This window comes from Pithys albifrons, chromosome 2 (assembly GCF_047495875.1).
Source record: "Pithys albifrons albifrons isolate INPA30051 chromosome 2, PitAlb_v1, whole genome shotgun sequence".
NCBI classification, from domain to species: domain Eukaryota; kingdom Metazoa; phylum Chordata; class Aves; order Passeriformes; family Thamnophilidae; genus Pithys; species Pithys albifrons.
Genome location: NC_092459.1, coordinates 85,892,664 through 85,914,860, shown reverse-complemented (window position 1 = coordinate 85,914,860; position 22,197 = coordinate 85,892,664). Strand labels below are relative to the sequence as shown.

At 38.3% G+C, this 22,197-nt stretch overlaps 1 protein-coding gene across 1 annotated transcript in view; it reads right to left on the bottom strand.

Moving 5' to 3' along the window:
• ZFAND3 (zinc finger AN1-type containing 3) overlaps positions 1-22,197 on the bottom strand; it is a 137,349-nt gene that overhangs the window by 95,048 nt on the left and 20,104 nt on the right. Inside the window, exons 2-3 of the mRNA XM_071576688.1 lie at positions 6,733-6,773; positions 4,843-4,869 (exon numbers count right to left, since the gene is read on the bottom strand). Coding sequence (XP_071432789.1) covers positions 4,843-4,869; positions 6,733-6,773 — 68 coding nt within the window. The remainder of the gene's footprint in view (positions 1-4,842; positions 4,870-6,732; positions 6,774-22,197) is intronic.

Sequence of the window (22,197 nt, the reverse complement as noted above, 5' to 3'; positions counted from 1 at the left end):
CCTTCTCTCCCAAATTTCCAATGCTCCTCTATATATTGAGACCTAGGATGGTGTAGTATAAATATGCTGGATGATTTGGTTGATGTTTACTTGTGGGGATCGAGACTGCAAGTGGTTTGGATCTGGATGAAATATGGTCCTCCTGAACAGCTGTAGAAGCAAGAGATGGGAAAGAACTGTGAAAAAAATGGTGGAATAGCTGGAACAAGAGATAAGAAAGAAGCTGAGAAAGGAGCAAGCTGTGAGAATGGAATGTGTGCTGACAATTTCTCATGAAACTAAATTTACATCTGGAGAGTGTGTAATATCCAACTAGAATTTCTGGCAGTGTTATGGACACTGTCATGGACATAAGAAAAGTGACCTTGGGAAGGATTTAGAATAGATAGAGAGTAACTTGTAGATTGAGGCATTCTTCTTCTCCTTCTTCTCTGTTTTCTTCTGAGTTTGTCACATGTAGTTTAACAAAATTAGCTTTGTGTGTGACACCTTGGGCCCTGTGCTCCTTGTCTGCTACAACTCAGCAACGACATTTGCTTTTGACAGAAGTAAAATTATTAGTCCTAAGCTTAGATTATACAACTCTATTTGAATAAATTCACTTCCTATGAATTTGTATTTCCCCTCTAAAACTTTAAGTCAGGTTGGAGGAAATGGAGTCAACTAAAAACCTATAAATCCCTTCCCAGCCCTTCCACAAAATATTGCCCTGTTTTAACAAACCAAATAGAGGTATTTTAGTGAGGTCTTTACATTTTTTAAAGCCACAGAATAATGCATACTAACAGAGTAAAAAGAATCACTGGGGTCAGTGGTGCAAATCAAGCTTATAAATAACTGAAGCTCAACTGAAGCAGTTTACCCAATTTTTTATTAATTCCATTTCCTGGTGACTCTCTTTCTCAAGGCTAGCATACATCTCATCATTCAAGCTTGCTAATTATTCTAAGACATCTTTTTCCTAGCAGCCTTTCCCTTTTAGAAACTCTTTAGGTATAAAGCAAAAGAAATTGAATGCATACCAAACAAAATCTATGGATATTTCTGAAATGTTATAGTTTTCTATTAGCAGTACTCTAAATATTAGAAGTATTTTCGTTGCCACTGTGAGCACCTACCTAATTTTCCAAAGAAATATTTATTTAGCTGCAAGCCTGAGAAGATGAAGCTTGACTGCTTTCAAGCTCTAGCCAGTGAGTGCTGGGTTTTTGTAGCAAGCACTCCATGTACTTCAAAATACAAAGACCAACATGAATACAGCAACAAATTCTAGCCTAATGAAGCAACATATTGAGTCACTGTTTTCCATTAGGAGCCATCAAAGGGAATACCACACTGACAAAAGAAACGTCCTGTGCAGCGATAAAGCAAACTAGTCATTAGTGATGGGTTTGAACTTCTGAAAACGCCTTCTTAACAAAGTACTTAAAAGTTGTGGATTCACATCGGAAATTACAAGCATACGAAAAACGCAAACCTAACAGACTTTTCATCATTCATTTAGGACAGAAAACTTCCTGAACAGAAGCTCTGAATCACAGAATATGCTGAGTTGGAAGGGACCCACAAGGATCATCAAGTCCAACTCCTGGCTCTGCACAGGACGATCCTCAAGAGTCATACCATGTGCCTGAGAGTATCATCCAAATGCCTCTTGAACTCTGGCAGGCTTGGTGGCATAATTTAATATTTATCGTACAATAGGGCAAGAAAAAAGAATTTGAACTAGGAACATGCAAGATGTACCTGTTGAAAAGGTCTCCAGAAAGCAAGCTTTGCTAAGGATCAAATTAGTACATAATTAACTGCAAAATCTGTTTAGGCAGGAACATTGATTTTTGCCAGCTCATGCTTACAGAAGGTGTTAGTACTGCCAGACATGGCAGTAATAACAGACAAGCTCTAAATAGCTCCCAAGATTTCCAAAACTGAGAATAAAGAAAATCGTGTAATTCAGTCACTCTAGGCCACATAAAACTCCCGTTTTTGTAATCTCCAGAAACTGGGACTTAAGCATGACAAAATAAAGGTCTGCTCAACAAAGCAGGAAGGTTAAGATGCACAAAAGTACAAAATAACTTTATAGTCAGCCATATGAGTGAGTATAGGCAATCATATATAGTAAATATTACTCTCTAGTTTTATTTTTTCCCCTTATTAGATCTTTTCAATTCATTACGTAACAAAATTTCATAACCTAGCACAGACCTAAGCATATGGAAAATATATATGCAGTTCCAGCACTACTGATTTTCTTCTTGTTAGATGGAGGTTAAAAATCTGTAGATTTTTACTCATCAAGAAAACAGTATATAAATGTTTTATGTAAATCTAAAAATAAAAATGAACTACGAGTTCAGTAGGGGTCCTAAAATCCAGAAAATTCTTGGGTTATATGGTTATTTTCTCAATTTCAGTGATGCTGATCTCAGTGCTTTGCAGAATATGAACATAAGTATTGCACGGTTGGATTAAGAGATGGACACTCACCTCTAGAAATTTCATTTACACATTCAGACACAAGGGTTATGAATTTTATTCACAAATCTATGAATACTCTAGTCATAATTTTATCTTCTTCCAGTTTTCCAAGTGCATCTCTCCACTAAACTTTCCTGCTGCACTTACCTTCAGCTTCACATACTATTGAACAAGCTGAATTCCACCTCCTGCATTCCCCTTTCCAATCGCTCATAGGAATGTAACACAAATTAAATCTTCTAGGCTCACAATCAAATGGATTAAAGGGAGACTACATATTTTTGGGGTAATTTAAGTAGAAAGTGTAGTTTTACCATTTTCTGAATTTAAATACTAGTTCTTACTCTGTATTAGTTTGTTCTGTGGCTGTTCCCTGAGGTTTCAATTAACACTGAGTTCTTGAGGTACCAGGTCTTGTTTCCATGAGTGTAGAATTCCTGCCTGAAAGATCCTACTTTATAAAAGTGGCATTTCAAAAGGTACTCAAACATTGTCCCTACCTGAAGTTGATATTAAAACATCATAAACCTAATGAGAACAAAGATATGCTAATAAAGAGTACTTCTGAAAAACTTCACTCATCACTGTCCTGTATTTTAATCATTCCAATTTCACAGGGTACCCTGTTGAAAGAAGAAAGGTTGCAGCTTTAGCGAAAGATGTGGTGTCATTAAGGGACATACTCTAGCTGTAATTTGCATTTTTTCACTTACCAGCCTATATTCTGATTAAAAAAAAACCCCAAAACACCACTTTACTGTATTTGTATTCTCGATGCATAAGAAGTCTGAAGCAACTATGTTTTAACCATCTAAAGAGTGTATTTCTTTGAAGTACTTCAGTAGGTAGGATTACACTTGTACTGTATCTGGAGACTTTGAGGCATTGATAACACACAGCATTGCATTGGAGACAGAATGTTGCAAAGCACTTTGCAGAAGTGCAATTAACTTGAAATTATTTCAGAGAAGCTCTTGAACATTACAGAGCCTGTTGCTGCTACAGGGTTTAAGTAAAAAAAGTCAGGTATTCATTCCTTCTTGGAACAGGCAGACGGGGTGAAGAGGAGGCAAAGAGAGCTGAAGAGGATAGCTACCTTCAAGCTTCTCTACACTATTTGTCAATCCTCATGTGCAAGTTAAGAACTAATCTGTGGTAAATGAACAGCAAATTTGTGACTGTACAAAAGAGTTTAGTGAACCTTCTAGATCTAGATCAAAACACTGGGCACTTCTAGGCAAAGGGTTGCACATATCTCTGCAGTATCCAGCTCATTCTTCCCATAGAAAACTGAACAACTTAATCTCTGTAATAACTTGTGAACAGTATTCTTGCATGTATATAAGAAAATGTACAGCAGACAGCCAAAACAAGGAATGCCAGTCTCCCTCCTACATAATGTGATTGTTTTTGCTGGTTGTTTCATCTTTGGGCAAACGGAAGTGCAAATTCAGTGAATTAATTTTTATGATAAATTTAAAAACCAGAATCATTTGATGAAACAATAAGGCAAACCAAGAGCCCCTGGCTATTGCCCTTTGCTCAAGTTCTGTGCTGATTGGTATCATGGATATCAAACTATGACCATTTTTTCCCAAGGGATGGGTGTTGTGGTTTAGGAATATTTCCCAGTTTAGTGTTCCCACTGAACCTTCAAACCTCAGTTCCTCGCTTCCCCTCCCCTTCCTCTCCCTCTGGGCTGGAGCAGAGAACTGGAGGCACAAAAGGTAAAGATCACGGGTTGAAATAGGAACAATTTACTGGAGACACCAATGAGGTAAGAAAACACACAGTAACAGCTACAATATGAATACCAAAAGTGTACACGACATGCAAATGACTCACACAGGATTGCTTGGAACTGGCCACCCCCTCTACCGTGTTTTTTCAACTGGAAGGAACCCTTTCTGTCTAGAACAGAGTCCATCTCCCCAGCCCCTGGAAATGATGTGAGGTGGTATGGAATAATCTCTGGGTCCCAGCCATGCTCCTCGTGGCTACTGCAAACATGAACCCTGTCCTGGCTGGAACCAGGACAATGGGGAAGCCAGGAAGGGCAGAAGCAAAGAGGAGCACACAATCATGTATTTACAAATGTGTCTGTATTCAGAAAGTCTGAAAAACCTGTAAGGACAGGGAGGCTCCACAAATAAATCACATTGCACTGTAAACACAACAATGTTTTCATCCCTTGCTGACTTGTTGCCTTTCTCTCCTGAAATGTATGAAAATGTAATGCTTTAACAAACATAAGGGTCATTCATGCTGTGCGTGTCTCAAATTAATTTTTTTAAAAACAAGAAAACTGGATTCTATCCCTTCTCTCTGAAAAAAACCCCCAAAATGTACAAAGTTACTAACCTTTTTCATTGTGGGGATTCCTTTTTTCTGAAATAAAAGAGAAAGAAAATGATGGTCAAGAAAACTCATATTTTGCAATTTTCCCTCACATATGGTAATACATTTGAATAAATAACTTCCCATATTAAAAAATAGGAACTTTTTTCACAGCCTTTCTTTGGACTGCCAGAAACAGTGAAAACCATCAACGCCTTGTCTAAAATCTTGCTATCTGTGGTGGTTAAATTTAAGTAAGATTTTATATCCTTCTATTTCAATATGTGGCTGGAAACACAGCACAAAAAATAGTTTCAGTAACATCGGGGGGGGAAAGAAAAAATTAAAAAATACTTATATGTTGGAATGGTGACACTGAAAGGTTTTGAGTTATAACTCCAACAGAACTGGTCATTTCAATACTACTTGTTCAAAGAATCATTGTTAAGCTCTGAAAATGCTAAGAGTAAATTTGCCTTTTTCTGCAATACCTTGTTTTATTCCAACTAGTAGTAGCTTTTCAAGTTACTCAATCTCTTCCAAAAACTTACTTCATTAAAATAAACAGGCTCTAAGGAACATCTTGAAAATTGAAAAACAAACTCTCCAACCTCCACACTCACCCACAGTTCCCAGTCACAAAAGTGTTTAGGTATCATCTTGGAATTTTACAACAGAATAAAATTAACTCTATCAGAGGGAACAGCATTTCAGAAGAACTGCAAAATAGATGACAAGAACTTTTCTTCTTATTAAAAAGAAAGAGAATTGCAAGCAAACAAAAAAATCCAAGCCAGTAAAACAAAAATAAAAGATGCTTTTCCTAATGCCTGATCTGATGCCTGCGAAGTGCTGGATATTCTCCTAAACTCAGAATATGAGGGATGGGCCATTTTGGTGTCTCAGAACCAGAACACCCACATTTCTGAGGGACACAAACACAAGTTGTTTAGAGTGGAAACACAAACAAAACAGTCGCACTAAGTCAAATCAAAGACCTTGTAACTTGTTGGTGACTGTGGCCAGTAGCGAAAGAGTACAAAAAAGGACTTACACTTTCTTCAGCATACTGTTTCCTGTGACCCATGGCTTTGGAAAAAAGCCAGAGAAATACATACATCATTTTGCTGAACAACCTTTGACAATCTTTATTTTCCATGTGTTTGTTTAATGCAGTGATGCTGAACTCAAGATCTATAATGTACGAATCAAAGTTCATTTTTTTGTTAAAAAATGCTGAAAAAGCTTTAAAGTTTAAAAAAAAATGCTGCCCCTTTTTAAAATTTTATCTGTTCTCCAAAGACAAATTAAAAATCATGAACTATGACAGGATTTAATTATAATTAAGTTTACAATACTAAATAATATGAAAAGATTAATTCAGGAAGGCAAAGTTAAAAGATGCTAAGAGAAAACCATCAGTAACAATTCCTGAGATTTTACACAAAAGCAATGGCCTTACAATAAGAACAAAACATTGCAGAAATTAGAATTTGCCTATCGATGGCCTGCTGATGGCTGTAAGTTAAAAGAAACAGAATGAGGTGTTCTACATCAGCTTTTCATTTTTACCCACTCTATATATCAGAGGTTATTACAAAATAAACCCTATAAAATTCCAAATTACAATTCAGACATTCTGAAACCCACACCAACCATATAGGAACTGTGCTGCCAGTGGAGCTCTGTAGTTCAAGGATGTACCAAAGTTCCATAAACTTCAAGAACAAGGTTTGATGGGGGTATTTACACAAGAGGTTCTTGAGTAGCAAATAAACGAAGCACCGAAGCGAGGAAAATCTGATTATATAAATACACTGAAAAGAGAGAAATTCATGCACAAATCCTAAAGGAGATGCCAAAAATGTGGTTTTGATAATCTAACAAAAACACAAAACCTTTTACTGCACTTACCAGCAAAGCATTTGGAACAGAGATTCATAGTCTTGCTGGACCTGGGCAAAAAATAAAAAAAAAATAGAGCTAAAAAATTCATTATATTTCTAATCAATAGAGGGAAGTTTTGGAGGGAATGAAGAAAAGGTACAGATAGGGTAAGAACTTAAATGGCTAAAAATCAAACATAAGTGGCTAGAATTGCCTGAACTAGAAACAGAGTCAGGGAAGAAACTTCGTGTGTAATCTCTTTCTAATTTGAAGAGTTTCCAAAACATGATTTCCACACATTTACCTCATATATGAAAATAAGCTTCCTGTGCCATTCAATGTGTATGTCAAACATTCATCATTCCAATCTGTCTATTGCAATATGATGATAGACAGGAAGTGCCAATACATTCCACTGAATATCAGTTGCCCCTTGGCAACAGCTCTGCAGTCCTGACAAATCCTGAATACAATACAGCAATGGAGAGATTAAAGTATTGCACTTATAAGGACACAGATAGATGTGCTCTTGGAAGTGTAGCTGGAACGGCTTAAGTAGTTATTACCTCAAGCTGTTCATTACTACCCTCAGCTGCATCCAGCAGTGATTTAAAATAACCTGGTTGACTCTGCACTGACATGGACTACAATAGTTCATACGATCCATTAGGGTGGCTCAGCTTTGAGGGCAGCAAACTGTGGCTGAGAGAAAAACAACTGGAAAACAACAGCAGTATCTTCAGCCTCCCAGTTGTCTCCAAAGTTGACTATGGAATTATGCCACAAGTGTTCATAGAATCATAGAAACAAATGGGTTGGAAAAGACCTCCGAGATCATCAAGTCCAACCCTTGGCCCAACTCCAGTCCCTTTACCAGATCATGGCACTCAGTGCCACGTCCAATCTCGCTTTAAAAACCTCCAGGGATGGGGAATCCACCACCTCTCTGGGCAGGCCATTCCAATGCCTGATTACTCTCTCTGTTCAAACCTCAGTGTCAGGAGGCTCACAGGGAAAAAAAAAATGAAGGCTACAGACCTCTCTAGGACTACCATGAAAATATCCAGAGCAATAGACTATGGGTGAGCAAGTTTCTTCTAGTTTACAAAAAGTTCTCTTCTAACATCACAAAGTGATCTGGAGATATTCTTGAAAATGTTGAAATAACTCTAGGTAAGAAAACCTGGTTTCTGTGGACACCACACAATATTTGAGTCATTCAGTACTCCTGAACCAGCTCTGCCATTATAGGAAGTATTAAAGCCACTCTGAACAGGTCTCAAAGTACCTACTGACAGGCAAGACTGTGCCAAAACTGTCCATGTCCATGAGGTCTTTTTGCCTCCTTAGGGCACCCTCCAGGTGGAACACACTATTTAGCCAAATTAACTGCACCTTTACCTTCAGAAATACACACACGCAGAAACAACTGACACTGCCAAAACAGTTGTTTTCCATCTCCAGCCTAACATGGATGGAATTCTGAGAGGAAGTCCATGCCTTAACAACACATAAATTATAAAAAACTGCCTGTTATCTTGAGAGAAAAAAATTGACACTTTTTGTCAAAGCAATTATATCACAAATGAACACATGCATCAGAATAATAGATCTTTTTTTTTCCTCCCCATAGAGTTTGTAGATGGTTATTTTGAATGACTTTCCAGTAACAAAGTAAATCCAGACTTGGTCAATCGTATCTTAGTATTAGTCACATCAAAACATTACAGATGCTTTTCAATTCATGCACATTTGAAAGCTGGTTTACATCAAGCTCAAGAATTCTGTAAGAAGACAGATCACTGCAGATTTTAGACATCAGCATTTGTCAGCTATAGCAAGAGCCACAAACACATGAAAGTTAGTTTTAAATGCATCAGTATGTGCACAAGAGAAAAGTTAATTCCCAGGAAAAGAAAAGCAGAACAGCATTTCCAGCCATACAAATACATCATCAGATTGGTAAATACCCAAAGATTCAATATCTACCCTGACAGCCTGCACAGATTATCTGCCTTCAACAGAACTGCAATTAAAACCAGCACAGTGAGCCAACACCTCCAGCATTAGTTGTGCTGCTGTTCGGCACTCGCTGCTTATGGGTAAGACCTTCTGGGGCAGCTCAAAATGCCAGGCAGGAGCTTCTCTGCAAAGCCATTAAACCCCAGGGGCAGCAAAGAAAAGGAAAGGCATAGTTCAGGGGGTTCATATTGATGACATTGGAATGGGCAATGACAAATGTTTTCAGTGGTATGACCAACAATCTCAGCTGTTAAATATCAATCCAAAGCCTCATATAATATTTACTTATCAGCACACCAACAATGGAAAATCAAACACAACATACAGCATGTGAAAAAAAAAAGGAAAATGGCTGCCATTCACTTGTAACACACAAAACCCCCCTAAATTTTCTGACAGTGCTATTGGACCAGTGACCTTGTAAGCTCAATAACTGTAGTTCACTGTTACACTTTCAGGGATCACTTTTTCTCCAATCCTTTTATATGCCTTTTCAGGGCATCCAAATCAGTCGGAGGCTGCTACATACGATTAGAATCTAAACTGTGAATGTTTGTTTTCCCCTTAGTTTCTTTTACAGTCACTTATGTGAGTGCAGATACATCATCACTGTAATTGAACTAAGAAAAGAGCATTATAGCTTCTTTTTGAAAATGTAGCATTCAATTAGAGCAATATCTTAATAAAGAAAATGCATTACACAGTTTACATACAGCAAACTTACAAAGTATTATCTGAGAGCATGTCACTGTCTGTCAAATAAAACATCGTTTACTGTAAATCCATCCTCCATCTCTAGCATTGCCTCTTTATAGCAGGCAAGTGTTCACTCACCAGACTTAAAATTGAGCAAACTTGCACATTGCTGCTCTCTCATTAAGCACATCATGTTAACCACATCACTGGTTTATATTAATTATTTCTCAGAGACTCCACAATTCACCAGAAGCTCAAACTGCCAGGGAGGAACACAAAAATATAAAATTTCTTTGTTCCCAACAATCTTCTCAAATATATCAGATGTCTGTAATAACTGTTATTTCTAGAGACAGTTTTTATCTGAAACACTCGAAGTTCTGAAATATCAAACAGTCCTGGTCATGACACAGCCCTCTATTTCCACTTCATAGGAAAAAGATGGTCACAGGTGACTTTTAGGGAAGGAAATACAATTCCTGTTTCTAGGAACACACAGTAAATTCATGACTGTAACAGTGAACAAGGCACAACAAAGTTAGAACTCAAAGTTAGTCTTGGCAAGAGAATTGGGTGTTTTAGACTGCAAGTCTTTAAGCTAACACTCAACATTTCTACACCCTTCTGTCACAGGTTGGGATATTCCACATGCTTCTGAATCAGATAACAAATCACCATGGTTTTTAACTGGACCTATTACAGTAATTCCCAGATTTCCTCCATAAAAGTCAGGTTCAAGCTGAACAGCCCCTAATCCAGAATTACTCAGAGTATACATTTTATATGTACAATAACCCTACAAAGCCAGTTTTATACTGATAATTTATAATCTCCACTTGTACATAATTTAAACTGATATTCAGAAAGACATTCATGTTTATAGATAAATCAAGTCAAATAGAGTGGTATTATCTCTGAGGTAGCATATAAAGTTAAACCCTCTTTGAAGGTCCTTACATCTGTCAAAAAGAAACCATTTAACTAAAGGGGGAGACAAAATTATCATGTAGATTGGAAAACCACAAGGTGAAGCCAGCTCAGAAGGTCAAATGCAGACTAAGTTAGAGGCAGAGGATACTTCAAGCCAGCTGGAACACCCAAGAGGCTCCAAAATGATTGCAGGCAACAGTTCCACTAGGCTCGGTCTGAAAAAAGTGTGGGTATTAAAACAGCCTCCACTGCCGAAGAAAAATACCACTCCTTTAACAACACAGCCAAAAAAGCAGTAACAATAACATGGGGACTTCGCAAGAGGAAGGAATTTACAGAAATGGGAAATCCTGGAAGTTGTAACATATTTATACTTTTAGTAGGAAATAAATCATGTGTAAAAAAAATGCACGTCTGAGGGTATTCAAACCATCATCCCTTAATTGTGCTGTTCCACCTACAAATCACCACAGCAAAGGAAACTATCTGAGCATTCAGACACATGCACAGACCACTACAAGGTCCTAATCTCAATGAGAGGGACATTTGCACCTCCAGTTAAAGGTGCATAATGCAAAGTGTGAGCCAGCAAGAGGCATTAAATATTAAAACCCACATACTTCAAATCCTAGACGTGTTCATGTCACATATTTCAAATCCTAGACATGCTCATATCCTATACCACAACTGATATGTAACTAATTAAGAAAACCGAAGAGATTACTTCAGTTTTCAATTTCCATATGGTACTTTCAGTACATTCTTATAAAAAGATATGGAGCAGCCTTAGCTACTCCACTAAGAGTACTCAAAGTTATTTATTCAATTTTACACTCTGTATTACCAACTTCTCCTTTTATTCCTTGCCATTTGACAGTGTACCACTGTGAGCTGCCATCCAAATCAATGCGAATTCTGCTCTGTCTTCACTGAAAGTTTGGTTTTCCTTTCTCCTCTCCCAGTGAATGGCTATCAATACGAAATCAGACCTAGAGAATGCAGTTGAATTCCAGATATAAATCTCAAAGACTGTTAGATACACAGTAGTTGAACAGAACAGACAGAATCAAATAAGACAATCTCAATCTGAGGAACAAGTTACATGTGGAAACCTTGCGCAGTCGAAGAGTTAAAAACAAGCATACCAAAATTTGGCTGATCTAAAGATGTGTGTGTGTATGGCCAGACTTCACAAACGCAGATTTGGGCAGGGCTCTCCCCACGTGGGTGTGCCCTTCCAGCCTGCACAGTGGATTTTTTAGGTGAGGCACAGCGTGCACAGAACTGGCCCCACCGTTTCAGTCCTGAGGTCCATCTGCCACGGCCCAGCGAGCTTGGACAGTGACAGGGAAGTCCTCGGGACTGTCACAGCACCCGGTACTAACCGGGGCTGACCCTGCTGAGCATCCGAGATGTGATGGGATGGAATGGCAGGGAGGCATTGAACTGCCAGGGGATGGTCCCACTGAGACTCGAACTCAGGTCCTTGGGTTTCAGAGTCCGGAGTGCTCTCCATTACACCACGGGACCGCCCTTGATCTCAAGATACTCAGTCTCCAAAAGCAACTTTTCATCAAGAAACTCAGATAGGCACACCTAATAAATAATGAAGATTTTGTAACAAAATCCTCCATTTTCCAACAGGTGGTCAGGTGCTTCACAGCTTCCCCATCTCATTTTAAGATGAAAAATAAAGAAAACCAGAAACACTGAAAACTAATGCTAGCTTCACTCTACCCAAGTGCCAAAGGACAATACAAAATGCTCAGTTTCACATTTATTAGCACAGGAGGTAATTGTGAACTTGAGGTAATTGTGAACTAGCATTATTAGTGTAGATGCTCATCAACAAGGATCATGCAGCCACATCAGAGTAAAAATAAATAAGATTCCAGTATGGGTATATATTATCAATGTTTGAAAAACGAGAGTAGAATAATCATAGTTCTTGAAAATAATTTTTGTTCACCTGTCTTTTGATGATTGAAGAACAAGTTTTTTGGAGAAAAAAGTGCTTTCATTCAGCATTCGTGCACTAGACATTTAATTCTGAAGATATTTAAGCCACAGATGCTAATTAGGTGTGACTGCAAAATCCCAGATTCTGCATTTTTATCTGGAACAAGGTTTTGCAGCATATCTAGTAATGATTCGTTATGATTCAGAAGTTCCTATGACTTGGTAGCAGGAAAACATATCAACTTCAGTGGGACTGTAATTGCATTGGTGATTAAATGCATCATCTGAAACGCTTCACTTCTTGGTCCCCTTCCAGTGCAGAAATTACAGTGGGATCACAGTGTCACTACAGCACAAATGTAGCTCAGCCCCTGAACAATCCCTGTCCAACATCATCAGGGGCTGTAGGTTTGAGAAAGATTAACATAACAGGAATCACATGATTACTCAGTCAAGACTACAGTTACTCCTTATACATTCAGCACATACCGTGTCATGTGTTTTGCAACTTAGGACAACTATACATATGTTAAATCAATGCGTTCATACCACTGTAGTTAATGATCTGTCACCATTTCCATTATAAAGCAATTTTCAAAGGCTTATAACTCTGCCAAGAGTTCACCCTGAGCTGAATCCTGACACACAGTAAAAGCAAAACCACAGAGCACATATGTTCACTTTCATCCAACCACACTAGAAGGATAATTTATCATTAAAAGAAAATCGATCCAACTCTGTATTTCCCTTACACTTTTCATCATTCGCTTATTGTGTGCAACACTTCACCTCGTACAGGAGGGAGGTTAATTAGGCTGTGTTAATAAGACCCTTAGTTGTCCTTTGAAAGTTCTGTACATCCTGTAACTTGCTTCGGAAGAAAGCCATTTTACTTTTCGAAATGAGAAGTTGTGCCATTGATTTCATATATGCTGCATATTTGATATTTATAGTTCCTCCATAATTTATGACCTTGTTAAGGGAATACAGGCAAGATTTTTTGGACAGTTTAAACAATTATTCATATTTTCAAACTGAGGCAGCTCAATTATTCTTCATGAATGATGAATGCCAAATTCCTTTCAAATAGAAGAGCAGAAGTGGAGCATGTTAAATGCAGGTGGACCTACAGAGACCTTGGCAATCAGAAGCAGCCACATGCATTCAGAAACAGGTATTTAAGTGAACTAAATCTGAAATTAAATATCCCACAAATGCATTCAATATCCTCCACTTCACCAGCTGTTCTATACCCATACACACAGCATTAAGAATTCTGTTCAATTAGAAAACTGTAATCAGTAAGATGGTTTTTTTAATTATTCAAACTACTACAGGGATTTTTGCTTGAAAACTCTGAGTATTCTGGTTTTGGGCTTCTCATTTTCACCACAAGCAATTTATATGTTGCTTTTAATTTCAAGATTCTTGGTAAGCTGCTGGAAATGCTGCTTTAGTTTGTGAGTGACACATTCCTACCTCAGTTTGAAATGAAATGGAAGGCAAACTTTATGAACAGTACCATGTACAAGTGCAATGCCCTTCTGACAGCTTTCCACACTCCAAAGATACGGTGATGCAGCCCAATGAAGCAGCTGCATTCTGGTTTATAATTTTTTTCAATTTCACTGAAGCATCTTTTAAAAACTCCATGACTGAAACACTTTTTATGTTTTAAACACACAAAGACACTCAAGTGCTCTGTTGACAATTAGTCCAGAGAAGAGCACAAACACACAGGAGGGGAGAATGTCGAAAATTCACAGTAAAGTAGGTCCTTACTCTTACAAAACACACGGGCTCTGACACGGAAACACTGAGAGAGTTTCAATTCACAGCCTTCTCCAACAATTCTTCAACTGCAAAAAATCCAGTGTATTTAAACCAGCCAAGACAGGTTCTAAAAACTTAAATCTGCTCCAAGTAGGTTTCTAGCTGAGCTTACAACATTGCTGCCCTCCAGCCAAGGCTAAATGGTTCATATTTCCATGAATATACATCTCTACACTTTCTCTGAAAAAAAAACAACTCAGAAGCAAAACAATACACCAAAGATTCCTCTGCCAACTCTTTCAAATATTTTTGTGAAGATTTATAGCCTACTATTTAAAAAGACAGTAAAAAAGTTGAAATATTAAGTATTAGAGAGTCCAAGAAGCCTTTGGTGAAGTCAGAATAAAATTTAAATGTTGTGATCTACCCAACTTTCATGAATTCTTCTAGAACGTTATTTTTTCTGTGTATTGCAGGTAATAACTAACATTGCCCTATGACAACACAATCACCATGTTAAGGTTTACAATATGAGACCGTATTAAATATTATCTTATTTTTCAGATCAGACACTCCAATGAATGTTCAGCTGATAAGCAGCACTCAATCTGTTCCATTTGTGTTATTCCATTTACCACAGGATCAGTAATAGATACTAAGCAGTCAAACATTCTCTGAAAAAGAAATATATGGAGGAAACCTCAAGAAAGTATTCATTTTGCCCCCTGACTTAAAAGGTATGGCCAATTATATATCAAATCTTGCCAGGAAACCCTTCTGAAACACTTCCAGATCTGAACTACAAGATTTAGAATACACAGTAAGAAAATGTTTAATTCTTGCTCAATTTAAGCCCAGTAAAAGCATAGAGAAGCACTGGGGGTTTTTAATCAGAACACCACTTTGGATATTCAAACTTCAGAAGAATCTCCTCTCATATGTAACTTAAAAAATACCACAAGGCCAAAGGTCAGCATAATTCCAAGAAATGCAGCATTTCCCACCAGCATAAAACTGCTTATAAAACATTCCTTCATAATGTTTCTGTGTTAAACATTCAACTTCTGAAATGTTTGAAAAAGACTAAATAAATCAGGTAAAATTTACAACAAAGAGTTCAAGGCACAAACCAATACAAACATGTCTGGCAACACCCCTACAAAAAGCAAACAAGCCCTCAAAAAAAATGCCACAACACTACAAGTGAGAGTACTGGGGCGGTCCCGTGGTGTAAAGGAAAGCACTCTGGACTCTGGATCACAAGGGCCTGAGTTCGAGTCTCAGTGGGACCGTCCCCTGGCAGTTCAATGCCTCCCTGCCATCCCATCCCGTCACATCTCAGATGCTCAGCAGGGTCAGCCCCGGTTAGTACCGGGTGCTGTGACAGTCCCGAGGACTTCACTGTCACTGTCCAAGCTCGCTCTGCCGTGGCAGATGGACCTCAGGACTGAAACGGTGGGGTCAGTTCTGTGCACGCTGTGCCTCACCTAAAACATTCACTGTGCAGGCTGGAAGGGCACACCCACGTGGGGAGAGCCCTGCCCAAATCTGTGTTCGCCAAGTTTGGCCATACACAAGCGAGAGTTAGGTTGATAATAACAGACTTGATAACACATTCATCTGAATATAAATTCCCATAAATTTGCACCCAGGCACAAACACAAACAGAGAAATACAAAAGCAGCCATACACTGACCACCATTACTTCAGTGAAACATGACGTGATAAGCTGTGACTTGCAGATCCACTCCTAGTTCCTACAGAGCAGCATCTACTTTTCAGAAGTGCTCAATACAAAGTTGCTTTCTCAGGAGCTCCTAAGACACAGCACATGCTGGCCACGAAATTACCTTCAGCCCTGAAACTCTTTGGGGTTATGAACCGTGAATGCTTCATGAAACATCCCAAATCAGTCCCTTGAAAGACAAATCCCAAGGTGAGGGATGTGGGGGGTGTGGAAATCTGCAGAGTTAAGAAATCCAGATTCAAATGCAAGTGCTTGAAGGACTGAATAGGCTTTTGGGGAAAGAAGGAACATTGTTTTGGTGAATTTGTTTGTTTGTTTTGGGGATTTTTTAAGCTGTGATTAAAACATTAAATATATGAAGGGTATTTTAACATTTGAGTATCTCAGCTGCTCCCTAGATATTCAACAAAATTCCTGAGACCTGAGCTTGACCCAGGGAACATTGGTCAACGCCATTCTTTTTTCAATTAAAGGATGCTGGAAAGTTAATGACTCAACAATGTGGTAGAGTTCAGAAACTGGACTTGGAAGTAAATGTGCTCTTTCGCTCAAGTCCTATGACTCAGATGCCCAGGAGAAACAGCTGCCTCAACTTTGTACTTTATACACCCATGTTATTTCAGAACTCGTTTCAATTTTATTCAGAATAGAAAAATACATTCAAATATATTTAACTGGGCTAAAACCCTGCACATTAAAATATAGATCTGTAATAAACATCCTGAGCCCAAATCACTTCAACCACAGTGTTCAGAATTTCTGGTTGGAACAGAAGAAACAACTTTTAAATGATGTAATGCAGAACAGTGTCAATGTTTTGGTTTTTTTCAGTGTTCTGAATGCAAATGCCTGATTTCCAAGAGCAATTACAACAGAAGTCACTTGCTAAATACAGTCATAAAACCTGCCCACCTCTGATACAACAGAAAATTCTAAACTGTTACACTCAATCTCCTCATGAGCCAGAGCTGGCTCATAGATCTGGCTACTGGTCTTTTCTAATTGTAGCAGCACAATTTGGTTCAACCTTAGAAAAACTAAGTAGCAGTGAAGCTGCTTCAAAAATAGGATAAACAGGAACCTATGCATTGTTCTAGTGGACAGTATTCCAGATTTTGGCATTTTCTTTTTATTACTTGTTAACTCAAGATAGTATGGACCTGACTTACTGAATAAAACTGGCATATGACAAGTCTATGTTGATTAATTTCTTCCACAGAGAAAATGGAAATGTTTCAAAACAAACAACTGCTAAAAATATAACTCTCTGTAATGTGACAGCTGACTGCATGTATGTTTGCACATTTAACTTTCTATGTAAATAGATAAACCATCAAAACAAAAGAATACAATTAAACAAAAGTATTTTGAGTCATAACATGTAAATGTTGTTAATAATTACACAGATGCTTTTCCTTTTTTCTTTTAAATAGACAAATATAACTTTTCCTTTCCCTTTCACAGCTATATGGTCACAGCTCCAGTCACTGCACTGATCAAGAAGTGAACAACATGAGGTATCTTCCATAGGCACTACAATAGAACAAGCAGAGTACACAAAAACCAACCCAGACTGACAGCACCAGTGCTGAATTGGATTTATCAGGCAAGTATATATTCCTAATGGAACACTGGCATTTTTATACTAGATAATTCTGAGTTTATTTTTTCATCTTTCAACTCTCTATACCTCTTCAAAATACTACATAAAACTGTATTTCTCAAAATTCTAAAAGGCAACAACAGTAATTCATTCCCAAATATTCAAATTGGGTAATTAATGCAGCTACACCAATAAAACACTCTTAGTTAAAACATTCAGGACCTTGTCAGAGTCCTCAATTTGTTTTGTTTCTGACTGTGACCAAGAACTGTTTTCTCTGCACGTTAAACAGCAGCATTGCCTGAAAATCAATCCCAGTATGAGCATCTGTACCCAGAGAACCACAGAAAAAACCAGGGGAAAAGAACAGACTCACAGGTACCTTTCAGGTATCTTTCCCCATACAGTCTGTCTTTTCCACAGTAATTAAAAAACCCAAACAAAACCCCCCACCAAACCCAAAACAGGAACATTCTTCTCCAGTGATCTTCACTCATTTACTATCCCCATCTGAAAGCTCATTATCAGACATCACAAAAAGCAAGGCGAAATACTAAAGTGGATATAAAAGAAAGACATTAACAAAGATTGTCCAACCCTGTCCAGCAGTTCTGAGAAATTACTAAAAAATAAGTGACACCAAGGCTTAAAAAAAAAAAAAAGTCAAAACGAAACACAGACTGTTACAGGCAAATACTCTGATTTTTCTCTAAATACCCTCATTACAACTCTTGGAAAAATTGTGTCCTCAGCCTAAACTTGACCTCCTTATTAAACCTACAGTCTAACTACTCTGATACATGAAACTGTTAAAAATAAGTCCCCTGACATATATAACCTGCCTGCAGCACAGGTGGAAGATGTAAATTCAGGGAAGGCAAACTCCATTCTACCAGCTGACGTATAAGGGACTGAAAAAGAATCAAACACGCCAGACTGTACGATCTCCTTTGTTAGTAAATAATTTTTACTATGCAAACTAAAGAATGTATCAGACCATGACTAACATCAAGATAGGCACTTTTGCCTTCAAATTTTAGGTGTTATCTTCTGAACAGAGCATAGACCATCAAAGTTATAAAGTATGGTCTCTTCTCCCAGGCACTCAGCAATAGGACAAGGGGGCACAGGCTCAAGCTCTGCCACGGGGGTTTAGGTTGGAGATCAGGAAAAAAATTCTTTCCAGAGAGAGTAATCAGGCATTGGAATGGGCTGCCCAGAGAGGTGGTGGATTCACCATCCCTGGAGGTTTTTAAACTGAGATTGGACGTGGCACCGAGTGCCATGATCTGGTAAAGGGACTGGAGCTGGACCAAGGGTTGGACTTGATGATCTCGGAGGTCTTTTCCAACCCAATCAATTCTGTGATTACAAACTACACAACTGAAGATCTGACGTTCTGGTGTGCACTCATCTCAGGCTTACAGGACTGGCTACTGGAAAATAATTTTAACTCACACTCATCACTTGAAAAGCTGCTTCTATTATCCCTGGCAAAGATAAAACAATGCACATCATTCCTTATGCTGTCAGTCTGCACTGCTCCCAGTCTACTACAAACATACTGAAACATACTGAAATCATACCCACGGGGGAACTTCCAGCTGCCACCATCAAACCTGAAGACTCCCAGGACTTAATTTGTTAAATTTCAACCACTGGCATGAACATCAAACTTATTGCTTATTTACTTGACCACCAGCTTAAAAGACAGTCACATCTGCAAGAACATTCTCTCATCAGAACTCAAATCTATTTTCTTCAAGAGTCTATTAAGAGTGAATTGAGAGCAAAAGAAACAATGCAGGTGTTATGATAGATATGCAACTACAGCCACCTTTGAAAACATCTTTTAAATATAATTCTTAAGCATTCTTCAAATCACTTCTTTTCCTCAGAGAAGTTTATGGTAAGAGCCAGGTATGTGATAAATTGCAAGAGTTTCTAAGAAAGAACAGCTGTGTCCCACAGTGTTCACTAATACAGGAGATTATTTAATAGTAAATATTCCACCTGTCCTTTCATGAGCACATGCCAGGAAGAACTGGCAAATTGTTCCAGTCTGTCTAATTGACCTGCTAAGGGAAAGTGGACTGGACTCCAAATCTCAGCTCAGCTCTTGGCTTAAAAAGTCTGCAGAACTTAAAAAAAAAATCAGACATGGCAATACAAAAACAGAAAAGGAAGCTGGGGAGAGACTGCTCATATTTTTTAGGTGGTGGTCACTTCCCCTTGGCCTTCACACATAACCAAACTCAGAAAATTAAATTTACTGTTCATTCAATAAAACACGTGATGACTCTATGTACTTTCAAATATATCACAGGTATTGGGGCGGTCCCGTGGTGTAAAGGAGAGCACTCTGGACTCTGAATCACAAGGACCTGAGTTCGAGTCTCAGTGGGGATTGTCCCCAGGCAGTTCAATGCCTCCCTGCCATCCCATCCCGTCACATCTTGGATGCTCAGCAGGGTCAGCCCCGGTTAGTACCGGGTGTTGTGACAGTCCCGAGGACTTCACTGTCACTGTCCAAGCTCGCTTGGCCGTGGCAGATGGACCTCAGGACTGAAACGGTGGGGCCAGTTCTGTGCACGCTGTGCCTCACCTAAAAAATCCACTGTGCAGGCTCGAAGGGCACACCCACGTGGGGAGAGCCCTGCCCAAATCTGCATTCGCCAAGTCTGGCCATACATATCATAGGTCTAACACCCTAATGGGTTGTAGCCACCCCCCCTAAAATGATGTGGCATCACAGCAGAGCACCACACAGGCAGGAGTTACCCCACTGCTTTTCTGCTCTTCCAAAACCTGCACTCTGTGGGTCTCTGCACTGAACATTTAGGGTTGTCTAGGTATTCTAACATCTGTGAAACACTTTACAACTCAAACTATCAGCACACAAGGGTCTTGGCTGTTGTAAACACTGAATCAGCTGAACTACTCGAAACACTAAAGAGAATTTACTGTATGAAAGATGTTTTACAGAAGCAGGTTACCACATTTCAGTACCAACGTGCAAGTCACAGTAGGACATTCCCCCAGTAAGTTCAGAAGATCATCCCTCAGATCTACAAAATCCAAGTTAAATGACAGCTTGTCTGCACTTGTATTGCAAGGTTGCAGTGAATTTCATCTGCAGTGGGCACTACTGCATGATAATCCAGCCTGCAATGTCTGCAAATAAATCTGTAGGGAACACATCCCACTCACCGAGTTCATCATACAGTAACCAAATACACTTATTGATGTGGTGGCATTTCATGTTATTTGTAGAAGGGGAAATGCTGAATACTGTATTAAAACAAACAGGATAAATCTTATTACAAGATTCATCATCACATATGCAAAATAAACCAGAAAATTTCCCTAGTGTATATAAAAAAATAAATCTGAGTAATCTACACAAAAATGTATCTCTTTGTCTCCTTTTTACACACATTACAAGGGTCCTGGGCTATTTTTTCATGCTTCTCTTTTCGGTATAGTAAAACTACCAAATCAGGTGGTGGAAGAATGAACACACTGGGAGGTATTATCACCGAAGAAGGAATCCACAAAACCAAATATGAATATTTACTATATTGAAGCAGAGTAAGAGAGTCATTCACAAAATTTCTGACCAATGCCAAAGTGAACAATATCGTATATTTCAGTTCACATCCCACTCCCTCAGAAAAGGTTTCCAGGAGCTCCCACTTCTGCTCTTGAGACTTCACCAAATTCAGCAGAAGCAAAGAAGTCTGACAGTCCTAACAGGTCCACTGAAAAATTTCAAAGCCTTTAAGTGTCTCTAAAAAGGTTAAAATACCAAATGAAGAAAAGCAAGAGACACACTTTCAGCAGTCCTTTTTTAAAAAAGGTAAGTGGCTTAGAGTTCAATTGGCTGAAGTTTCAGACTTCAAAATTATATTCTCCTCCAAGTTTCATTTGTGGGTCATCTCAGAATTTCCATTATGGGAATTTCTAAACACTGATAAGGCTTTTCATTTTCTATACATCACACAAGAAATAAGCAAATTTTGCTTCCCTGTATCTCAAAGTTTAAAAGAGATAACACAGATTCTTTGCTGAAGTCAACAATACAGATGACATGTTCACGTTAATAAGAAAGCACTAAGGTACACAGAGATAAGTGTGAGACATAGAAATATAAAATATATATTTATAACAGTATACTGTTAATGTTGTCAATTTATGGCTTGTGAAACATACCATCTGGAAACCCTAAACTGACCAGAAATTGCAAGCTCAAGCAGTCAGCTCTTGCTTTCAGTAACATAAGAGGAAAAAATATATATATTGGTTAAAAGTAATTTTCTCTAGACAACTTCCTAAATGTAAGAGCCACATGGTTCTTCAGACCCTTGCATTTGAAATTAAATGCCTTAATATTATAAAACAAAGTTCCTCCCTATTACAATATTCATTCTGAGGGGAAAAAAATATAACAAACAAAATCCACATATCCTCCCATTTCCCCAGCAATCTCACACTATTTTTGCTATTGAAACTAAATTTTCTTACTAGTTGTGAATCAGTGACCAACACTTTCATAAAGGTTCAAGATGCAAATACAATTCTGGCTTGCATTTAACGAATTCATCTGTTATACTTTCCCATCAAATACAGGAATACAATCATCAGTGTTAATGGCTTGAGAGGAATAAAGTTATATTCATTTTTTGCTACTGTGTAAGAGAACAGTAACTATACTGCAGGTTTCATTTTGCCTTTATGACACCTACACTAAAACTGATCACAA